The sequence below is a fragment of the Nanorana parkeri genome, unplaced genomic scaffold, assembly GCF_000935625.1.
Source record: "Nanorana parkeri isolate BGI_ZX_2015 unplaced genomic scaffold, ASM93562v1 scaffold768, whole genome shotgun sequence".
Lineage (NCBI taxonomy): Eukaryota > Metazoa > Chordata > Amphibia > Anura > Dicroglossidae > Nanorana > Nanorana parkeri.
The window spans coordinates 306,987-329,514 of NW_017307036.1; the positions used below are offsets into that span (position 1 = coordinate 306,987).

The following is a 22,528-nucleotide window of genomic DNA, read 5'->3' on the forward strand; positions in this document are numbered from 1 at the left end:
TCACCTCATAGTTCTAGCCAACCTGTGACAATGAAACTGTCACAGGTCGGCTCAATAGATCTGGAAGTGAGCAAACGCATAGCGTCGCTCGCTCACTTCTCGATCCTGTCCCTGCAGAGAGCCGTCACTCACTGCTCCCTGCAGGTATTCCCCTCCTCCCCTGTCCGATCCTCCTGCGCTGACAGGCAGAATGGACGGGGGAGGGGGCAGGCTCTAGATAGGCAGAGCCAGCTGTCACTCACGCATCTGGGTGGATCCAGACAGTAATGTCGGGATCCATCCCGGCTGCGGCTTCCCAGTATAGCACGAGCTGTAGTTCGCAGTATACTGAGCTTTGGGTGATGGTTTGGACGCTAGTTTGTGTCTTCCCGTTACCCTTAGGAGAACTATGGGGAAAAGCCCTAACCCCATAGTTCTCCTTTAACCCTTGCAGTGGGGCTACCCCCACACAGCAAGGGTTAAGTGCTGGTTTTGGTCTCGGGTCTAAAACTAAAAAGATATGCCCACCAAATCCTTGGTAGCCCCACTGCAAGGGTTAATGTTTAATATGCCTGGCGTTCTTCTTTTACATAGTAGAGCTATTTGTACCTTGCACATTTGCATTTTAGTGCTGTGCACAGTATAAGTAAATTTTAGAAGGAAAATCAAAATTCATCCCAGATGGTCTGGCATAGATAGCATACTGCTACTTAAATGAAACATATGTAGCTGATGCTGGGCTAGCCATTACAAAGTACAGAGATCATTTCTTGTATACAGAATAATTCAGAAGACTGGTTTATTACTGCCATTAATGCTCCTATAAGGCTACGTTTACATGGGCGGCAGCGTCCACTGCCCTCTGGAAAGCAATCTACTTTGGCTGCCCAGTGATCAGAAGGGATTTCCTATGCTGAAACCACCTGGGTACCATTTGGTTTCAATGGTTGCTTTTGACAAACGGCACTGCCTGTCAGGCGCAACATGCTGTATATTTCGCAGTGACAAAAAGCATTATAGCCACAGCAATGTATACAGCACTGTTTGGCCACAGTGCTGACATTGCAGCAGAGGACGAGGGGGCCTAAAACTGCAAATCAAACGCTTGGCTTTACCTCCCCCTTGCTGCCCATGTGAGCGAGGACTAAAAGTCACATTTGAATTAATTTCAGCCCACACAAACCTTAACCCCTTCATGACTGAGGCCCTTTTTAATTTTTTGCACCCATGTTATATTCCACATTTTAGGCCTGAAAATGACTTAAAACCCCCCAACATTATATATTTACACATTTTGATTAGTTTTGTTTATTGAATCTGGGATATCGATACTGTCTTAAAACATAGCTTTCTTGAACTTCTGCTCAATCCATTTCCTCAGAGAAGGCTTCCTGCTATTTATTTTTACCCCAAGTATTTGTTTAACATTATAGTGATAACAATCTCTGGTCCTAGAAGCAGGAAGCCAGGCCCTTGTGAGTACAAAGGTACTGGAAGCCTCTGCATCCGTCTCTTCTTGAAAATAATAATAAAGTACATGTAAAGAAGCACAGATGTCAAATAGGAAGCAGCGGGCCATGCATTTTCTGGGCACCATGGTTGGTTTGAGTCGGACATTAAATCTGCGTATACACAACATCTACTAATTCCTATGAGTAATGTAGAGGCCGATAGAATCCAGCCCATATGTTTACACTTTTCCTTGTAGGTAGAGTATTTGAGAAATTAAATTAACTTGGCAGATTTAATTAATTAACAAATTACAGGTCTAAAGGTCCATACAAAGCCACCCACAAATACTCGTACTAAAGGCGATTTGCTATAGTCAAGATTGCCATTTTTTGGTAGAGCTGTCTCCTATAAAAAAAAACTCGAGATCCGTTTGAACTTGTCGCTGCACTACTGAACAATGCTTTCTGCCTGACCAAGATGCCAATTACTACATGACTTCAATGTGAAAAGTAATGTTCAAACCAGCCACATCACGTGTGAATATTGAGCTATATACTGTCACTCTGAAGATGATGACCTAGTTCTGGCTGCATGAGAAGGTCAATAAAAGCTGTTGCACCAAAATACCAAGCATGTTATCTACTGGCTATGCATGGAACTGGCCCTTACACATGCTGTGATCATTATGCTTACACTCTATAGATGTGGAATCCAAGCAGTCCATTACAGTTCCAGGTGATGGGATATATGTCCGGTTTGCCAACCTGTATGTCTGGTTGTCAGGATTGCTTTCATTGTTAAGTTGCTATACAATATCCTGTAAAATGAGCCGCTCTCCAGTTTATTATAATTTGATGATAAATGTACAAATAATACATTTTATTGCATTCTTCAGCTCTTAAAACTGCATTTACATTTCTTCTTGTACTTATATAAGTTCTCTCCCTTTTTCCTTCGTAGATAGCAACATTAAAGCGTCAGGGTCGATATATATGTTCAACCGTGCCAGACAATGCAGAGAAGGAAGCTCACAGTCTTTTTGTCACAGAGGTAAATGTCTTTTTTTTTATTATTATATCTGGATTTGCTTTTGATTTCCTGGTGAGCCTTTAATCCTCAATAATAAAACTAGATGTTGAACACTTGCATTAAAGTGAACCTGTAACCACACTTTTTTTGCACGAAAACAACGGCCAAACTTTTTCTTTCATTGTTTTGTACTTCTGCTATTAATTGTTTGTACATTCATGCTTTGGATGGGGTATTCTGTTAGCTAAAATGCTGTCGACACCTAAATCAAAAGTTACAACATGGATCTGTTGTGTACGCTTCTGGTAGCGAGCGTTCATAGCATATTAAATTACCCTGCACTGAAATATTAACAGCAATTGTGTTTTAGTTAGAATGCATATATAGCTGAACTCCATCCTTACTTTCATCCTTACTTGTACCGGCTCCTCTCCTTTACTGAAATTGCTTACTCTGATTTCACTGCACACTGTGAGCTTCTCATGGTGTACATTAGAGGCTGCAGCAAGTCGGATGGAGCCTGCCTCATTTCCTAACTGGAGGATGTTCAGCATCAGCTAGCTTTTTCCTCCCCAGGGCAGCTGTCCCTAGTCCGACTTTCTTTTTTATTCATTGGATATTGGTTCTTTCAATCATGGAGGTTCAGAATAACATGTGGGTGTTACTTAGGAGGTCTGCATGCAAATATAGCCTGCTGAGAAATGCACAGAACTCCAGACTGACATAAACCCATCAAGGCATATTTTCATAACTTCTCCCAAGAGCCAACCCACTGCTTGCATCAGAGCTGAGGGTGCTTGAGAGCAATATTTAGGGCAGAGTACAGTGATTTTTTTCAGGAAGCTTTATACATCACCTTGCTGGCCCCTCACACTAGCCGTGTCCTGGCCCCTCACACTAGCTATGTCCTAGCCCCTCACACTAGCTATGTCCTGCCTGCATTGCGTAGAGATGCACAGATACCCACTGATGACATCACTGGGTCTACAATAAGGTATGTAATAAAGATGGAAAACTGATTAAATATTACCATGCTGATGGGGTAAGGAGGAACCAGGAAAGGCAAAATATAAACTTAATACACTTCAGCTTTAAAGAATAAGTTCTACCATTGTTCACGTGTTTTTTTTTCGCAGGCACATAAAATCTGACATTCTTTTAAACATGTTATGGGCAATTTCTAATTTTGTCACGTCCATTTGTGTGCAGACTTGAAATGTTTATTCTTTTACACTCCTTGTGATGGGTTGTTCCATTTTACACATTTTCCTGAACTAATTTCCCATAATAATGTGCAAAAATCATCGTCTCTAGCATCTAACAATTTCAGAACACTTTGTGTAAACTAAAAATTACATATCCAGATACATGAACTACAAGGATACAATTTTTAGAATGAAAAAAGAGCAGCACTCAAGCGTGGGCGGTTTTGTACCCATTATTTTCTAATTCCAAAAATAGACATCGTACCTGAACCTTTTTGTTTTCTTTGTCACTTGGAGTGAGACAAGGGTACTGTTGAATGATACCAGGGCAATGTAAGGAACAGCCTTTTGTACTGTTATACTGTGCTCCAAGACATTATTGTCAGGCTCTTTGCTGTATGTCTTCTTAACCCCTTCACATCCCATGACGGGATAATCCCGTCATGAATCTTGAAGAGATTAAACAGACTAAAAGCCGTCGGGACTCAGATTTGCCCGGCCGGCTTTACAGTAGAAGTGATTCAGGCTGCTGCCAGATCGCTTCTACTGGGTACCCCGCCCGACACCCCCGCTGTGCTTCCCCCGCTCCGCTGCCCCTCCTACGGGCCCAGGACCGGCATTTCTGGTGTTGGTGGGAAGCTGGGGAGGAGAGCGGTCTGTTCACCGATCTCCTCCCCGTTTTTTTGGAGAGACGTGTATTGCATCACTACCGGTCCCATAGCTGTCATTGCTGGGCTCCACAGGTTGGGTATCGCCGCACTCGCTAGAGTGAGAGCAATAATTCTAGGGCCAATATTAACGCGTATTTCTAAACTGATGACCTGTAGATGCTTTAAAGCGTCTTCTATGGACTTTTTGGGGTACTGAATTCTGACGCAGTTTCACAGACGCACACAACTTTTATCCTTGGCATGTTGGTTATCTATTTACTCGTAACCTCATCTTTTATATTTTACCAAAAAAATGGTTTTATATAGTGTTTTGGGGCCACCAAATTTAACTTAACTACATTTTCCACAAAATTTTGGGGTTTGATAATAAGTTAATGCGCTAATGTCGTGCAACATAAACATTTTCACCTGTAAATTTTGCACCTGAAGTAATTTTCATGCCTAAAATGTGGATTATAACACGTAAACAAAAAATTTAAAAAAGGTCTTTATCCTTAAGGGGTTAATCCCTTCCAGGATATCTAGAGTCCCACTAAAGATGGGCTGCTTTTTCAGGAGTTTTAATCAATGTTCATTGAGATAATATTTTAGGTGTAAAATGATTACTGGTAATATGGTAAGAAAGAATGCAAAATATTGAATGAAATCACCCTCAAATTGTTATCATTATTTATGTTGATTTGTATCATGCATGTTGTCAGTCATCGGTAACGCCAGTGTTTCCTTTTTCTTTTCACTCCTTAGTGCATCAAAACATACAACTCTGACTGGCATGTTGTCACTTACAAGTATGAGGAGTATTCAGGAGATTTCCGGCAACTTCCAAAGTAAGTGCTAACCTATGGCAGCTTCTGCCCATAAAAGTTGTCAGCATGTTGAGGTGCTGTGAAGTATAGGTGTGATCTGCCTGAGAACATTTTGCAATGGTGACTTATTTCCTGTGCTGCTTGTCACATCTTAAAGGATTTATAGTGCATCACATGTGACTTCTGAATCACTGTTAAATTGTATAATGGAAAAGTGGATGGTAGCAGACTCAGGTAATTGATATTATTTATGATTATTGTACTGTATTGCATAGGTCAGTGGTTCTCAACTCGTGGGTCGCGACCCAAAAGTGGGTCGCGACACCCTCTGCAGTGGGTCGCGGCGTCATGTCTGCATAGACCGGCCCATCTGCATTAGAGAACTAGAGGGGGAATTTGTGGTTCAGCCTGTGGAACCTCATAATGTCAGACTGTCCCCTCTCTCCTGGCCTCCACCGGGCTCTCCGATAAAGTGGTATGGCCCAGGGAGAGAAAGGACTATTTCCACCCTTTCGGCCGGCGCATTAATATCAGGAGCCGCGGCGCCCGACAATTAAGTTAAAGTTCCGGCCCGGCCTGCACTGGAGAGTACAGCAGATATCAATAGTGATGAAATATGGGAAGAGAAACATTATAAGAAACATTTCTTGTTAGCAAGCATTCGACTTCTAATTCTTATTTCTGTGGCCCATGTTTGAAAAAAGAACCAAGGAATGGCTGCTATGTATAACATGAAATGTTGATTGAGTTTTCATAATGTAGCTCCATAATATCTTGTGCGAATGGCTTACGGAGAATGCTGGTGTGCTTAGTGGTATTCCTTCCTTGTACTGTGCGGTCTACTGGTACAACCTTTCCAGCAATGCTAAAAAACAAGGGAACAGACACTGGTCCTACAGCTTATATAGCGGGAGTGACCGCTACCCTAACCTCGCTTCTGAAACATTCTCCTTGCTATCTTAATTACTACATTATGCTTGTCACTGTTATGCAAGGGATTGTATTATTTGTATTAGGTTATTAAACAGTGGGATTGAACTTGATCTGCTCAAAATGTTTTAAAGCTAACCACATACTGAAGTGCATCTGTTAGTCATCAAATCAATCTCTGTGTCCTTCTCTAGCTCCCTTGGATTCCTGCTCCAACATGAAACCTCGACTTCTGCCGAAGCTAAGATTAATCGTTCCCCTGCCATTCATCTGTCAAATTGCACTGCCTCCTGCCCACTAAACCATTTCATTTCAGGGCATCGGGCTTAATGTCAGTTGGATGTGCGAACCTTAGCTTTGCTCATGCAAGGCTTAGCAAATGAATTCACTTAACTTCCACCCTCAGTAGCTGTGCATGTTCCTTTTGCTACCCCCCTGCTCTGTTTGACAGCTTCGAAAACAAGATAAAACAGGGAGGGGAATTTATGAAAACTGGAGCAGCTGTACATGGCAACCAATCGCCTTCTCTCATTTTCCAATCTTAAATGAACAAGCTGAAGAAGCTGCTTGGTTGCAGTGCACAGCTGCTCCAGATTCTGCCTGCTCCAGTTTTGATAAATTCCCCCTCTGTGCAGGCACCAAGTCAGGATTTGGAGCTTGCACAGGGCTGGGGTCTCTCTTGTCATTGTTGGTGTCCAAGTTGCTAAACACCAGCACGGCCACATGCTCCCCTTATCCAGAGTACCAGGTATATCTGTTCATCCCTGGAGACTGAACTAAGTAGTGGGAGAGTGAAGGGAATGCGAGTGTCTATAACTGGCATGGGTGGAAATTAAGTGTATCTGTTAATTGATTTGCTCTACATGGGCAAACCACAAGTTTACTTTAATTTAAATGGGGTGATATTGAAGCCCCTTGTACAGAGTACTGCACTCTAGCACTGTTTTTACCTTAGACATTTTGTGACCAGATCATGTTCACTATATACTGTCACTCTGAAGATGATGACCTAGTTCTGACTGCATGTGAAGGTCAATAAAAGCTGTTGCACCAAAATACCAAGCATGTTATCTACTGGCTATGCATGGAACTGGCCCTTACACATGCTGTGATCATTATGCTTACACTCTATAGATGTGGAATCCTAGGAATGCTGTTCGTAAATTAATTGTAAGTGTGTGGCTACAAAATATTGAATACTGATTATTTTTTTTGCCATCTTGCTTTTTTGTCATAAGGAGTACACAGGCCCCTTGTGTGACAGTATGCATGGGATAACATACTTTTTAAGACAACTGATGTCCCACTTGTGCGCTGAAGATGGGAGATTAGTGACGCATTAGTGACTATTGATTAGTGACGCAACAGCTCCCAATCTCTTCCTTTCCGCCAAGTTCTGCAGTGGTATTGCATAGTGTATTAAGTACTTCAGAGCTTTTTCTCAGCCAAAGTTTGGTGATCATTACTGATCTCCTCGCTCAGCATCCTACTTCTTACAAACAGTTAGGAGACTAGTAGTATAAGAAGCAGGACACAGCCCTTTTTTAAGTTTGTAGCTGCCCAAATGATTTCCAGCCCTCAAAATTAAAAGAAATCCGTAAATTTCCACTGTAAATTCATATTGTAATGGCTAAACTGCAGCGCTGAAAACAAAAAATTCTGTTGACCTAAAATTAACTATTGTCTCCATATTTGCAATATGGTATAAAACTAGCCAGCTAGTGATAGTTCTCTTAAATATTCTGTGATTTACACTTCCCAGTGTAGCAGTCATGCTAATATTTACGCTGGTCAGAACGCGTTTCATTTTGTTTCTATACTGAGACTTCAGTTCTCAATGTTGTTCATGGCTAACTTAGAAATGATTTCTTTCCTCTCGAGTATATGCTGTACATAGATATTTTCCCTGTTGTACTTTACTAAGCTTATTTCCCTATGGTCCCCTATTTATAATATGTAAGCAATGGGCACTAAAAGACTTTCAGTAATAATGATCTCTGCTGCCAGCATGGTGCCATAGGAGCTCAGCTGGGAAATGATTTGACCTGATCCTAGTTATGGAGACAGTTTCCATTTTACAATGTGCACTTGAAAATAGTAGAAATATGCAACTAAATGCTAATCAATGGCAGGCATCCACAATACAACTCGATGTGCCTTGGGATTCCTCTGGGCTTTTATCTTGTTTTATCCTTGAAATGATTTTTGTGCTGCTATAAATACCGAATGGATTATTATTTATATTTCTATATTCTGCTAATTTTAGACCACTTTTTTTAAACGCCTCCCGAAAAAACATACAGCCTTTCATTTGTTTTCCGTATTATCTAGTTTATCCTTCCAGTAATACTTTCTGTATTAAATCAGATCTGCCATGCAGTGCCATGGGATAAAGTTGTGAAATCTGTAGCCCCCATGAAAGCTGAATTGTTCTCTCTGGTTACTATTACACAGTATGCTTCATGTAGAATGCAGTTATCAGTGGCACATTAAGCATATTCTCTGCCACTATACTCTGAATTATGCCAAATCGTTCTTCTTGCAATAGGCTATTTCATATAGACAAATTCATATATAGTGGAAATGTTGTATCTTAACCAATGCTTAGTTATATTGTGTGTTTTTTTAAGTTGCAGCTTTTTGTGCTTTCTTATGCTGTGTTTTAATACTTGTCTTTTTCTCAGAATACTTGCTTGTAAAGGAAGATTTGATTTCATCTTATTGACAAGGTTTCGGTAGACATGGTTATATATAAGAAAGAAGTTCCTTGCATACTTGTTGCAGTAACAATGACTCCTCAAACAACTGTTGCTTCCTGCCATGTGTTAGAGTGCTTTGGCATAAGTTATGTTGTAGGAATGTTGTTCTTCAAGGCCACATTAGTTTAGTGGAACCAAGCAAACGAATAATCCTCCCTCTGTGGATATTGACGTTTTTCCAGTATTGATTTACAGAGCTGACCGGAATGAATGAACAATCTAGAACTTCCTTGGTTTACTCAGAGAATATAATTATGTTTGTAACTGAATTCTAGCAGTAACTGTTGGCTTTCACAGTACTTGCATGCATGTTTAAAGAGTCAGGCCACCCACAATGTTATTTAATGTCCAGAGTTACCTGCTGGCTTCTGATATTTTTTGGGAACTCTAAGGTACTGTTTCTTCATCATGGTTCCTAACAATTTAGCTACCCAACCCTCTCGTTCTTCGACATAAAATGAATGGGAAATCCAGCAGAGAGAGAGACTCCCTCACATGTTTCAGGCAGGGATATAGTAATTTAAGTTTCATCACATGCCAGAGACGAAATAACACTTTTTAAATATAAAGTTCTGACTGATCCTGAACCAGCAGAGACATTTATTTTTTAGAGACACAGAAGTGTATGTCCAGCCAATATTTATTTTATTTGGTTTTGGATGGAGTAGGGAAGGCTTACAACCTTTGTTGGGTTGTTACTGCTATCCAGGACTCGGTTATAGAGATGCTTGGTGGTTTATGGCTTGTTGTCTCACGTTAAAAACCCTGAAAATGCATATTTCAAGCATTTTTCATGCACTCCCATTGAGGTATAGAGGGCTTAAAGGCACCAAAAGAAGTGTCTGCCCCATCGTCCAACTTTCATGGAAGCACGTTGCATAGGTATGAATGTGTCAGAAAATAATGGCCTTAAGAATTTTTTATTCAAGGATGTGTTGTGAGACAAGTATGCAGATGAGAAAAGTAATAGAAAAATCAGAAGCCCTTATCTGCATATTTATCCCTTGTCAGTGATTGTAAATACTGAAGCAATCATGACAGCCAAGCAACTAGCAACCTCCATGTTTTCCCCATGTCAAATGACTTTTTTAAGTAATGTAGTACATACATTGCCTTTTGTCAATATTTATGATTAACTCATACTTGTTTTTTAAATCAAAGTGCACTTATCCTGTATGCCCCTTTAGGGTGACGTCACTGCTCCCTTCCAATGCACAGATGAATAATTACCGAGTTCTGGTGTGCCTCTGTTTGTTGACATCCTGCGGCAGATGTTCTCTTCTCCCGCCTGCGCCACCTCAGTATGTCCCCATTGGTTTCTATGGGGCTTGTCTACCTCTGTCTTATGGCTGAGAAGGGAGCTCCATATAAGTCAATAGGGCCCTTATACTTTAAAGTAGAAAATCTCAAGTCTTTTTGTAAATTCATGATATTTAGGTATGTATTATGTTGTGAAGGCAGGTAAGCGAAAGGATATTGTGAAAAAAAACCCATTACTGAGCATTGTCGGAATAGAAATTGTGTTCACTGTGTGAGAGAAGTATTTGTATGCAGCCGACCTCACCTTTGATATCACCCTCCTGGAACTGGGGGAGACTCAGCGTGACTCATTCTCATCATCTACACTGAAAAAGGTGATGGAAACAGCGTGAGGTTATCACTGTTATTGTAGTATAGAATATGTTTGCCTCACTCTCTTTCAACACTTGTTAAATAGCAGACACTTTCTAAAAGTGTAATTTGAAAAAGTCACAGCAGAATGTGTGATCCGGTGAGATTTAATTAAGGAATGCATATGATGCCATTTTCTTATAGCTATTAGTTGGCTTAAGTTGCTATTTATCTACGACAGCACAAATCATGTCAATGTCATTATTATTGATCATGTACCTAAAGGCTCAGCAATTCTTGCAAAACTACCTGGATACAAAGCATAATTTTATCATGGTCTGAGATTGTTGTGTCTGATGCTTGGAATTCCAACTGTCAGAATATTTTTTTTTCCAGACCCAAAATAATGTACTCTTTGCAGAACTACAAATGTGTGCAGATCTGATAACTTTTTTAGGATAAAACCTATGCATACAATACACCGCAGCTACTAATGCTCCTTTTGCACACTTGGATTAAGGTTAGGGGGGATTACAATTTAAAATAAGTAAATAAGAGCCTGACTGTATTGACACATATGTTTGAATGTTGCATTCAGTGTCCTGGGAAGCCAAAAACACAGCAGAGCTCTCCTCATAGTTCAAGGGCCTACCCCCTCAACTTCCTGTTATTTACCCAGGCTGCCCATTACTTTATACGACCAATAGGGAGTTGCAGTAGAAGATAGGATACTCACTGACTTTTATTAAGAAAGACAGATTTTGGATGTTAAAGACCTCAAGTTACAGGGGGCCTGGGGTGGTTAAGATGGTACATTGCAGTGAGGCTTTTACTTTATAGCGCTTTCCTAGAGACCAGGTGTTCTTTACGTTTAATATTATACATGCAATTTCTGCTTCACATTGCTCTTCCATCCTGTAAAATAGAGGCTGTCCATTGTATATGTTTTTTTTCCTATTTTATTCAGAGGTTCTGTCACAGTGCGTCTTGTTTATGGGCACCTTGTAATTACTTTGTTCAGAGGCCTGAAATTACTTGCCTTTTTCATGCAGGAAAACAGGAAAATAATTTTGGGGGAAATAAATGAGAATGAAGTGTGCAATAGCCATGAAAAAAGCAGACTTGTTCTTGGATGTACATTTTATTTTCTATTCACTTGCTCATACTTATGATTTGATTGACTTGTAGTGATATCGTAATGTGAGGGGGGGTTTTTTTGGGGGTTTTTTTTGGACATGTACTGTTTATGTACCTATTTTATGATTTTTAATAGTTCTAAAATATATTAATTTGACTGCCTACAGCAAAGTAACCAAACCAGAAAAGCTTCCAGTGCATGTGTATGAAGTAGATGAAGAAGCAGACAAAGATGAGGTGGGTAAATTCTTCATAAGCTGTATGAAAGGCAAGTATGTATATCCTTCCCCAAGCCCTCATTCACACTAAACGTTTTGTATCTCTTTTTCTCCCCCCCCAAAAAAACCATTCATTCCTATGGACATGTTCACATCTGAACATTTTGTCGCTTATAGCAAAACGCACGTCTCTGAAAGAAAGTACATGAGCTTGTTTATGGCAAATTCTGTGCTTCTTGGCCCCATAGACTTCAAGGGAAATGCTCGAAGACACGTGTTTGCTGCGTTTTGCACATTTTTACGCACAACTGGCTTAAAGGTGTAAAAATGTGCACATAACTGCTACACAAAACTCGCTGAAAGCGCATATATTCATTGTCACTCAGGAGACATGACCTCATTCTTTTTTGATGTACTTATATAAAATAAAGCAACAGACTGGAAATTTATAAATGTGGTCTTAGCCGATGATACCCAGACTCTTGATTGTATTGTGAAGAAATTAGATGTTTCCGTTAAAAGTATTACTTATACTTTCTTACTTGGAAAAACATACTCAGTATAGTCATGGTTGTATCTAATACAGACTGAATGATCATTGTGTTTGATGAAGAACTTGCTAGTCGTATTTTACAATATAAAAATATCCTTTATGAATTAGTATACAGGTATTCCTCACTTAACGACCGAGTTCCGTTCCTACGACCAGGTCGTTAAACGGATTGGTCATTAAGTGAGGAACTCTATACAGCACTGTATTGCATTGCCGATGTACAGTACCGAACAGTGTACTGTACATCGGGCAATGAAAATACTTACTGGGACCCGCAGTGAAGATCGGAGGACACCACTTCTGCTGACGCGTAAGGTCGGAGGTCGATCGGCGGTCCGTCGTAAGTGCGAGTGGTCGGTAAGCGAGGAACATCTGTACTGTAAAAGAAATGTAAATGGTATTATTTTAGTTTAATTTTTTTCTGCCTTCACAATTTTGCAGCTCAGAGCTTTTTGGTTAATGTAGCACACTAGAAAAGAAACAGAAAAGAAAACTCTGGGAGCCACAAAACCCCTTTTGACATCTAAAATGAAGATAACAAGGCATATATCGGTTTTTACCTTGATGCTATGTATAGCATGTATAGCATGTATAGCATGTATATAGGTATATGTGGGCTTAGTAACGCACTGGACTCTGGGCTTAGTAACGCACTGGACTCTGGGCTTAGTAACGTACTGGACTCTGGGCTTACCTGTGACCCCGCAGAGCCCACCTGAGAGTGACCCTGCAGAGCACACCATAGATCCTGCACAGCCCATCTGAGACTCTCTATGGTAGGCTCTACAGGGCCTCAGGTGGGCTGGTCAGCTGGGTCCTTTTTCCTCTACCTCCTCCCAACTCCTCTTACCTGCTGCTGTTGGGGCCTGGCCTCCTCCACCCCCTCCCCTGTCACCTCTGCCATGCCGCCCCTGGTACAGTTTATACTCATGCAAGAGGCTGCCCAGATCCCTCACATGAGTACCGGCCGTACCCCCCTGATGGAGGTGTTCTATCAAAGTCTGTGACTACGTTACAATGTGTGCCCTGAGACGTGGACATTTCAATGTAATCCCACCCAGTTTTTTGGGAGGTGGAATGTGTGACTGCCAAGCATTCTAGGGCAGAAATGTCCTGAAATGTCACTTCTATCCGACTCTGTGAGTGGTGTGAGTGCGATCTCACACCCGCCCCCCCACTCACAAAGTCGGATAGAAGTGACAGTCCAGGGCAGATCAGTTCTTGTTCTTTTTACAGTTCTTGTTCCCCATTATAATCCTCATTCGGACTCACCTGCCAAGCCTCACAGCCAGCATCCCAGCCAGATGGTGTGCACTGCAGGGGACTGGACATGTGACTCACACTTCTCCTCTCCCGCCGCCTGTTACTAGGGATGCGGTTGGGAGTCACAGGACCCGTCACTTTGCTGAGATGCCACGTATTCCTCCTGGGTGGGGGTGGAGGGTCTTGGCCAGGACCAGACCTCACTGGGCACCCCCACAGCCTCAGGCCCCGGCGGTAGTTCCGCCCCTGGACTGGGAGCCGCAGCAGAGGGATGAAAGAGACACATGCAGCTCCGGAGCCGCAGGTTGCTGACCCCTGATGTAGCTGGTCACCTTTATATTCCTACTCAACTGTCTTCCTATGTAGGGTGAAGTGATATTGCTTTAGAAACATACTAGATTGTAAACTATTTTAACCCCTTCGTGACTGACGACGTACAGTGTACGTCGCCAGCATCGGGGCTGTAGTCACTTTTTAAAATAAAAACAGCAGTAATTAAACCTAGTTTTTCTAAAACCCAATGGTTTTTTATTTTATTTATTTTTTTAGGTTTTGTGTAGTGTAGTGTGGTGGTGGTGGTGGTGGTTCCAGAGTAGAATTGGGGGAAAATACTGTCTTAGGAAGGAGCTTCACTCACATTGGAGATCATTCTGCTCGCTTTCTTTAGTGTCAACGGGAAGTAAAGGCAACTCTCCCCAATGACATACTGTGGTTTTAACCGTTCCCTACTCAACACAATTTTTTTTTTTTTTAACAATTAGTTTTACCTATGCTTTCACAAGAAGGTTCGTGGCTCTGTTTCACCTAATGTATCTTTTGTTGTCCTTTTTCTAGGCAAAATACTAATACATTCTGCAGTCTTCTTTTTTTTCTAGCAATTTTGTGAATATGTTTAAAAGGATACACTTGGCAAACCCGTTCAGGGTTATGTTTGGATATTGTCCCTTAAATGTTTTTGTTACAACTCAAGCAAATAAAAAAAAACATTATTTAATGCATTTATGTATTCATTACAAGGAAATGTACAAACAATTCCTCAATTGATCTTAATTTCAACCCCCTGTAATTCTCTGTCAAACAGTGCTTAGACTGGAAGAGGAGGGTCAACACCCTAAAACAGTCCAGGAATCATGCTTACATGTCCAGAGGGCCACAACATAGCTTTCTGTTTGTAAATCTACTATTGTTATATATTAGGCTGGTATTGATAAGATATTAACTTGGAAAGCTTATACTTTTATTTAGGACACATGGATATTCTTGAAGATCTTTTTAAAGAGTTCTCTCTCGGCTCCTTTCCTGAATGGCTATGTGACACAGTGAAATTTACATTTAGGGTAGCATTTTGCAATGTTACGTCAGTACAAACAAAGAAAAAAATATTTGTTTATGTAAATTGTGAATGACATTGCTTTGACTCATCTGCTTGATGTGCAAACAATAAATGCTAATGTCCAGATCACCCAATGAATACATTGGGAGGGCTTTTTCTTTTAATTAATTTGTTATCATTTTTAACAAATGATGTATTTTTTGCCTTTTATTTCTTCATGGTGGGTCTAGATCAGGTCGTGAGAGACCTGATACAATACCCGTATCCACCTCTGCAACAACACATCGCTTGTAGTAGTAGTCTGTGGCTTGTGGGATCCCCAGCTATGCCCTTTTCTAAACATGGATGCTGGAGTCACAGTGAGTGCCAATGATGTCAATACACTTCCTTTTTTAATACAATACTAGGCATTGTGTGACATTGCTGTGCAAAGGAACGCTCTCTGTAGCAGAATAGCAATACCTGGTGTGCTAAACGAAAGCTGTACCTGACAGCCAGCGGCACAGTGCTAAGTTATGTTATTTTTTACTGTGCTGGCTCCTTGTGTGGTTCACTGTATTCCAGACCTTTGCGGTTTTTGCACACCACAACTAAGCACTGAGCTGCACGTTGGGCACTACTGGCTAAGCACAATGATGTTAGTCTATCACAAGTAACAGGCTTAGATCTGGGGAGACCCCTGGGATGAGTTCATTAATGTGCTGCTGCTGTTTTATCCCCTTTTCAAAGGCTGGTGTAGAGCCTGGACTAAATGGTTTTTCTTAGCTGCAGTGAAGTGTGCAGAGAGGTCCAGGACATGTCAGTGCTGTCTGGCTGGTTTGCCTTAAAAACAGACCCTTTTTTTTCTCTTCTTTTACCATTTAAAATATGAAAGGGATTTAGCCATGTATTGGGTTGGTTATTATTTCAGTGCTGAATGTAGATTGAAGTCTGCAGATGCACAGGATCTTAATTTTCTGCTGACAATGCCTCTGATTTGCTGATTCAGTGGATATACTAGTCCTCACAAGTACATGCTTTGCACAGTATAACCAAGGGTTTCTATAAATAGTATGAACATCCTTCAGGTGCTTACATGAGTACATGTGCTTGGGTAGCTTTAGTTGTTTTAAAGTGGAACTAGTTTGGGATCAGACATACCTCTGTAACAGTTTATCATAGACAAATGCCCAACGTAATAATTCTTATTGAAAATTTATAAATTATAAACTGTAATTTGCCATGCGGTATTCTTTTCTTTGTTTTTTAGGTTTTGAATAAATTATTTATAGTTTTTCTACTTGTGGATATTTTCTCCTTTTGGATTATATGTTTCTCTACAGTTTTGATTTTTATTTATTTTTAAAATATAGAGTGAACATGAACATGGCTTTTTGTAGGTTATTTCCTTTTTCTTTTACTAATTTATGCACCCGTCAATACATTAATTTTCTCCTAAACAATAATACTTTAAGAAATAAGGAAGCCTAATTAGCTACTTGGGTATTCAATGCCTTTTAAATGTAACTGATGATGATTTGGCATGTCTTACAGTTTGTGTTTATTTTGCACAAACAGTCTTATTTTAAAAAGGTAATAGTCTAGTTATGACCAGAAGTATTGGTACTTTTTCCCCAAGAATTCCAATTTGCCATGAAATAAGTAGAAACTGACGCAAACAAATCGTGTCCACAAATGTTTATTGCAATTGTTGATTTGCTTATTCACTAAAAGCTAAAGCATCCCAGGAGCTTTCTTTAGCTCTGAAAGTCTTCTACAAGTCTCAGCTGCCAATGCATCCCTCTCTTTTTGAGCAAATTTCTCCAGCTGTCTTTGATGTATTTTCTCCCCCAACTATACAGTTCTGCTCTTTTCCCTAGATGTCCTATTGGATTCGGATTAGGTTTTCTAGCAGGCTATGTCACAACAGTCCAATGTTTGCTTTTCATTAATTCTTGGGTTATGTTTGATAATGTTTTGGGTCAATATCCTGCTGAAGGACCCATGACCTGCAACTAAAGCAGGGCTTTCCAACATTGGACATATTTTACTCCAGAATGCCTTTTTAGTCTTCTGTGGACTGCACATCTTCAAAGCATCCAGTGCAAGAGGGAACAGAGCGGCTTCGAAACACTATTGAGCTCTTTCCATGTTTCACATTCGGGATGGTGTTCTTTTCTTCAAAAAAATTTTTCTCATCTGAGAGCATAGAACTGGTTGGCTGTTTTTGTGCTTCTTTTAATAGCTCTTCTACCATGGAGACAACTTTCATTCAGTAGTGACGGATGTTTCAGATTGAGTTTGTTGTATTTTTATCCAGCAACCAGCATCTGTTTTGACGTTTTCCTTGGTTCATTCTCCACTTTTTGGATTATCCTGCTCACTAATCTGGGGTCCATTTTTCTGTTGTGGCCACATCCGTGAAGGTCAAGCATGGTCCCATGGCCGTTACACATCTTGATAATTGAAAGCATGGTCACAGGATAGTCTTTTGGAGATGGTAGTTTTTTGTTTTTTTCATAATAAGGATCCTGAGCCTGGTGTTTAAATTTTGTCAACTGAACCTTAAGTCTTTTGGCTTCAAAGGGGTACACATGAAAATGCCCATGATATTTTCATTTGTTTAGCATTTAGAAGAAAATGCTGTGATTTGTCGAGCCCTGGGTTAAGTCATAAACCAAGAGTAGGGACTATGGAATAAAGAACAGTGTGTACATTTATTTGTTACAGTTTCAGCTTCTTCCACAAAGCATTTGAATTGTTTGGGAAAAGGTAAAGGGATACCAGTACTTTAGACTTTAAGTTAAGTGTAATTACACAGACTTAAATTTTCTGAAATTATCTTGGTGAAAACTGAATTTTGTGCATAGCACTTTAACTGCATGGGCTAAAAATGGAACAAGCCACAACTTGAATTGGGTGGAATCCGAAATCCTAAATAAGTCTCAGTGAAATCATTCTTAGGTTAGCCTGGTCTAGGAATACAACAGTGTCTCTTTAATGTAGCCTTACATGAAAAATCCCATATGTGATATATATGTGATCTAGATCGGCTGTTTGGTTTCAGTGATCAATTTTTTTGTGCATAAAATGTGTCAGGTTTCCCAGTGAAACGTATGAGTGACCTTATTCAGATTGACCGCAATCTATAATTGCTTCCTGTAAGACGGGTCATTAAAAATGAATGTGGCATACAGAAGACAAGAATACATGATATTGGAATAACCAGCCTGACTTGGTTCAGAATATTCCGCTAATAAATGCTTGCATTAAGTGATGCCCTTTACAGAAGCCAGACTTAATTGGTCTTGCAGTATATTTAAATTGTTTGCCTTCTCAGCAAATCTGGCTGTTCTCTTACATTCAGTCCTTGAATTAAGAAACAGCTGTATTAAAGTAGATCTTAACAGAAATATATTTGTATTAGACGATTGTTAATTGGGCATACTGTTTAAAGATGTAGTCTACTAAGAACAGTAGTAAAATAAACATTGTAAACTATACAATGACCTTTGATTTTAACACAAGTGTTTTGTATGCAGGATGCGGCATCACTTGGGTCACAGAAAGGGGGAATCACAAAACATGGCTGGCTGTACAAGGGAAACATGAACAGTGCAATAAGCGTCACCATGAGGGTAAGTATCACACTACAACAAACATTAATAATATGAACATTTATGTACCTTCAGCATGTCTTGCAGCCTATGTAGGCAATACACTAATTGCTAAAACTGTTGATTTACCATCCATTGCTCTGCGTAGAGCATTTTTATCCCCACATATTGCAGAGACTGTGTAGTGAAGAGGCTGCCATTGCTAACCTCTCCTTCTGGAAATACTAACAAGTCTAGATTGAACTCCACATCTTCCTGATGTTAGGCCCCACCTCGAGCCATTCATCTGTCAAATGCTAGAGTCTCTGCTGCCAGTTGAGGCTCTGACAAATTGACTGTTTAAAAAGGAGCAGGGCACAGTGCCCGGAGGGGGAAGGTTTAATCTTAGGAGGGAAATATATGGCCTATGTATAGTCTGGACCCAGGGTCTAAGGAGCACCCACAGGGACACAGAACTCAGATTAACCACCTCCCGCCCTTCGAACTTAGAGAAACGGCCAGACGGGAGCCTTCTGGCAGTGGGTGGCCTCATTAAAACATCTCTCGTGCCCACTCCCCCTGGCGCTCACAAGCGGAAAACTGGCAAAATTTGAAACAGCCAGCGATGGCTGTTTACATACAAGCGGTTCGGCGTCTGTAAAGACGCCAGATCGCTTGTATGAGGTACCTTGCTGTTCGCCCCCCACCCTCTCCTCTTCGTACCTGCCGTCATCGCCGTTGCTGCAATCCTGGTCGCCTGATCTGGGAACGGCATTGTGGATCCGTGGAGGGAGAATGGAGGGAGATTAGTACACGATCTCCGATGATCTCCCCGTTCTGTGAATGCAAGAAATGATGTTCATTACATCACTTCCGCATTCAGCTGTCACTCTCCGGCTACAGAAGCCGGAGAGAAGCTGGTGAAGCATATCTCTGCTTCATCAGCTTTTTTGGGGGTCCCTAGGTGACGTTAGGGGTCTTAGAGACCCCTGATGTCTCCATAAAGAGGACCTGTCACTGTAATTTGATATCACATAGGGGAATTTTTAGCCCCCTATATGATAACAATAAAGTTAGGTGTAGACAAAAATTGTTTTCACAAAATACATTTTGCACTCAAAACAAAAACCCACCAAAACTTTTTTATAGTCCCCCCACAAAAATGCGCAAAAATCCAATGGGTGCGCCTACGTGCATATTACGCCGCACATGTTGCACATCATCACTAACGTCAGTCTCAGCAATAATTTTAGGGCCATCAATCACTGTTAAAGGAGAACTATGGGGTCAGTGTTTGTTTTTCCCCATAGTGCTCCTTAGGGTAACGGGCGGACACAAACTAGCGTCCTCCCGTTACCCTAAGGAGCACTATGGGGAAAAACAAACACTGACCCCATAGTTCTCCTTAGGGTAACGGGCGGACACAAACTAGCGTCCTCCCGTTACCCTAAGGAGCACTATGGGGAAAAACAAACACTGACCCCATAGTTCTCCTTAGGGTAACGGGCGGACACAAACTAGCGTCCTCCCGTTACCCTAAGGAGCACTATGGGGAAAAACAAACACTGACCCCATAGTTCTCCTTAGGGTAACGGGCGGACACAAACTAGCGTCCTCCCGTTACCCTAAGGAGCACTATGGGGAAAAACAAACACTGACCCCATAGTTCTCCTTTAACACCAAATTGATGAGTGGTTAAAACTTTTAAAGCGTCACCCATGGCCAATTTTGGGTGTGGTAGTTTTTTTGCTCTTTCACAGGCATGCACAATTTTAAGGCTTGACATGTTTAGTGTCTATTCACCCGACGTGACCCCACCTTTTATATTTTACCAAAAAATTGGGTAATAATAAATGTTAACATAATAAAGGGAAAACAGTTGCTTTTTTTCTCTGTACTTTTTTTTTTGTTAAATAAAAAAGTAAAAAATAAAAAACCCAGTGGTGATTAAATACCACCAAAAGAAAGCTCTATCTGTCCCCCAAAAAACTATATAAAATTATTTTCAGTACAGCGTTGCATGACGGAATAATTGTCAGTCAAAGTAATGCAGTGCTGAATACTGAAAAATGGCCTGGACAGGAAGGGGTGCAAACACCCCAGTCAGCAAGTGGTTAAAATAAACTTGTATTATGTCCAGGAGGGGAGGACCCATTTCTACACTTGGCTCAGGCTACACAGGCGTTTTAATCCTAACCACTTACACACTTATTCACAGGTTGATTTTCACCTAATAAGCAGAACTTTGATTTCTTGGTGTTGCAAATCAAGTGTCTAGCCTAACAGAGATGTTTGAAGGTACCGCAGGGTGTCTGCACTTCAGCACCATTTTTACCCGAAAGCTGGTAGCAAAAATATATCTCAACAGACATGTGCTCTGGTTGCTTGGTAATACAGTGAACTGCAAAACATTGTAATAAATGGAATGAGTCTCAGCCACACATCCATTTACTGCTGATTTGCTGCTTCTCATTATGAAACTTGAGTTCAGTGATATAAGTGCCAATCCTGTGTGTGTTTTTGTCATTTTTGCACACTGTTGATCTTCCTAGCACCACATGTTTAATAATACACATTTATTGAAATACTGTTTTGTCTTTTTCTTTGTAGTCTTTTAAAAGGAGATTTTTCCACCTTATTCAACTTGGTGATGGCTCATACAACCTAAACTTCTACAAAGATGAGAAAATTTCCAAAGAACCTAAAGGGTCAATATTCCTTGATTCCTGCATGGGTGTTGTACAGGTAATAAAATGCATTTTCAAACCCTTCTTTCATTGAATGCTGGTTTGTTTCTTTTGTACCGTAAAATCTTTGCTTACACATTTGGAACAGCAATAGAAAATCTTTTGACAAGCTCACATTAATATTCAACTGCTCCTGTAAAATTTTGTAATCTAAATGTCTTTCAGGATTACCTTAAAAACTGTTATCACAGTACTTCATTATGTGGGCCTCCTTTAATATTGACTTAAACAACCTGTGGACACTGGGCGTGTACTACATACAGGCCACAAAATTTAAAAATACATAATCGAGGTACACAGGGATTATATAGTAAACCCTATCCTTCTGGTCCCACTGCCACTCCCCCCCTTCCCTGTCACTTCCTGCCAATTCATGACTGTCAAGATGACAGTGGGGAGTTGATGTTCAAATATAAAAGCTGTAATGGCGGCTGCTGTGAAAATATCAGACTATTTGATATTCATATGCCAGATTTTGAGATACAAAGTAACATTGTTGGTTTTATATTGACTTTGTTTTTACACATCTGTAGGGATGAACTTCAATCTGCAAATTATTTCATTTAAAGCCCCTTTCAAGTAACAAATGAGGTTGGCTCATTTCTCACGGGGTTCCGGAGGCAGAAAAGTTATAGAAGTTTTACTCTAACCTGTTCACTGTCTCCAAAGCAGGGGGGGAGGGGTTCGCCCTACTCTCAATCTAAAGATCTTCAATACGTTTCTGCGACTCTTAAAATTCTGTATGCAATCTACCCGCTCGTTCACCGCTTCCGTTCACCTGGCACACAGTCATGTTGTCCGTTCATGCAGCCTTTCCACTGTGTCTCAGGTTTTCACCAAGGTGCTGGCTCCATGTTGGTTCTGCTTTAGTCTCATGGGAGCCACATAGTGTGCGGTATTTGGGTGGTCCTCTCCTCCAAACAGCAGTCTGCAAGTGTTATAGTCCAACATTCCTTGAATGATATAAACCCTGTGGAGCATCATGGGTCCTTAATCTCCAGAAGTCAATGCTGAAACTCTCCCGTTGCTTGAAATACCTGGGCTTTGCCTTGGACACTGCCCTGTCCAAGATCTTCCTTCCCCCAGAATAGATCCAATCTCATGTTTAGACCCTGCAGTACAGAAGTCAACCGACTGTTGCCTCTTGCATTATCTGGAAGTCCTGGGGAACCTCTATGTTAAAGGGACTTGGTCGGTGGAGGAATCTTAAATCCCGATCAACATCCTGGAGCTCAGAGCAATTTGGTTGTCCCTTCAACG

The 22,528-nt window shown here is 40.8% G+C and overlaps 1 protein-coding gene across 3 annotated transcripts in view; it reads left to right on the forward strand.

The window, feature by feature from the left end:
* DOCK9 (dedicator of cytokinesis 9) overlaps nt 1–22,528 on the forward strand; it is a 230,536-nt gene that overhangs the window by 103,133 nt on the left and 104,875 nt on the right. For all 3 annotated transcript variants that reach the window (XM_018564643.1, XM_018564645.1, XM_018564644.1), the window contains exons 3-7: nt 2,392–2,481; nt 5,081–5,163; nt 11,747–11,816; nt 18,468–18,563; nt 21,132–21,266. In XM_018564643.1, the coding sequence (XP_018420145.1) occupies nt 2,392–2,481; nt 5,081–5,163; nt 11,747–11,816; nt 18,468–18,563; nt 21,132–21,266 (474 nt within the window). The remainder of the gene's footprint in view (nt 1–2,391; nt 2,482–5,080; nt 5,164–11,746; nt 11,817–18,467; nt 18,564–21,131; nt 21,267–22,528) is intronic.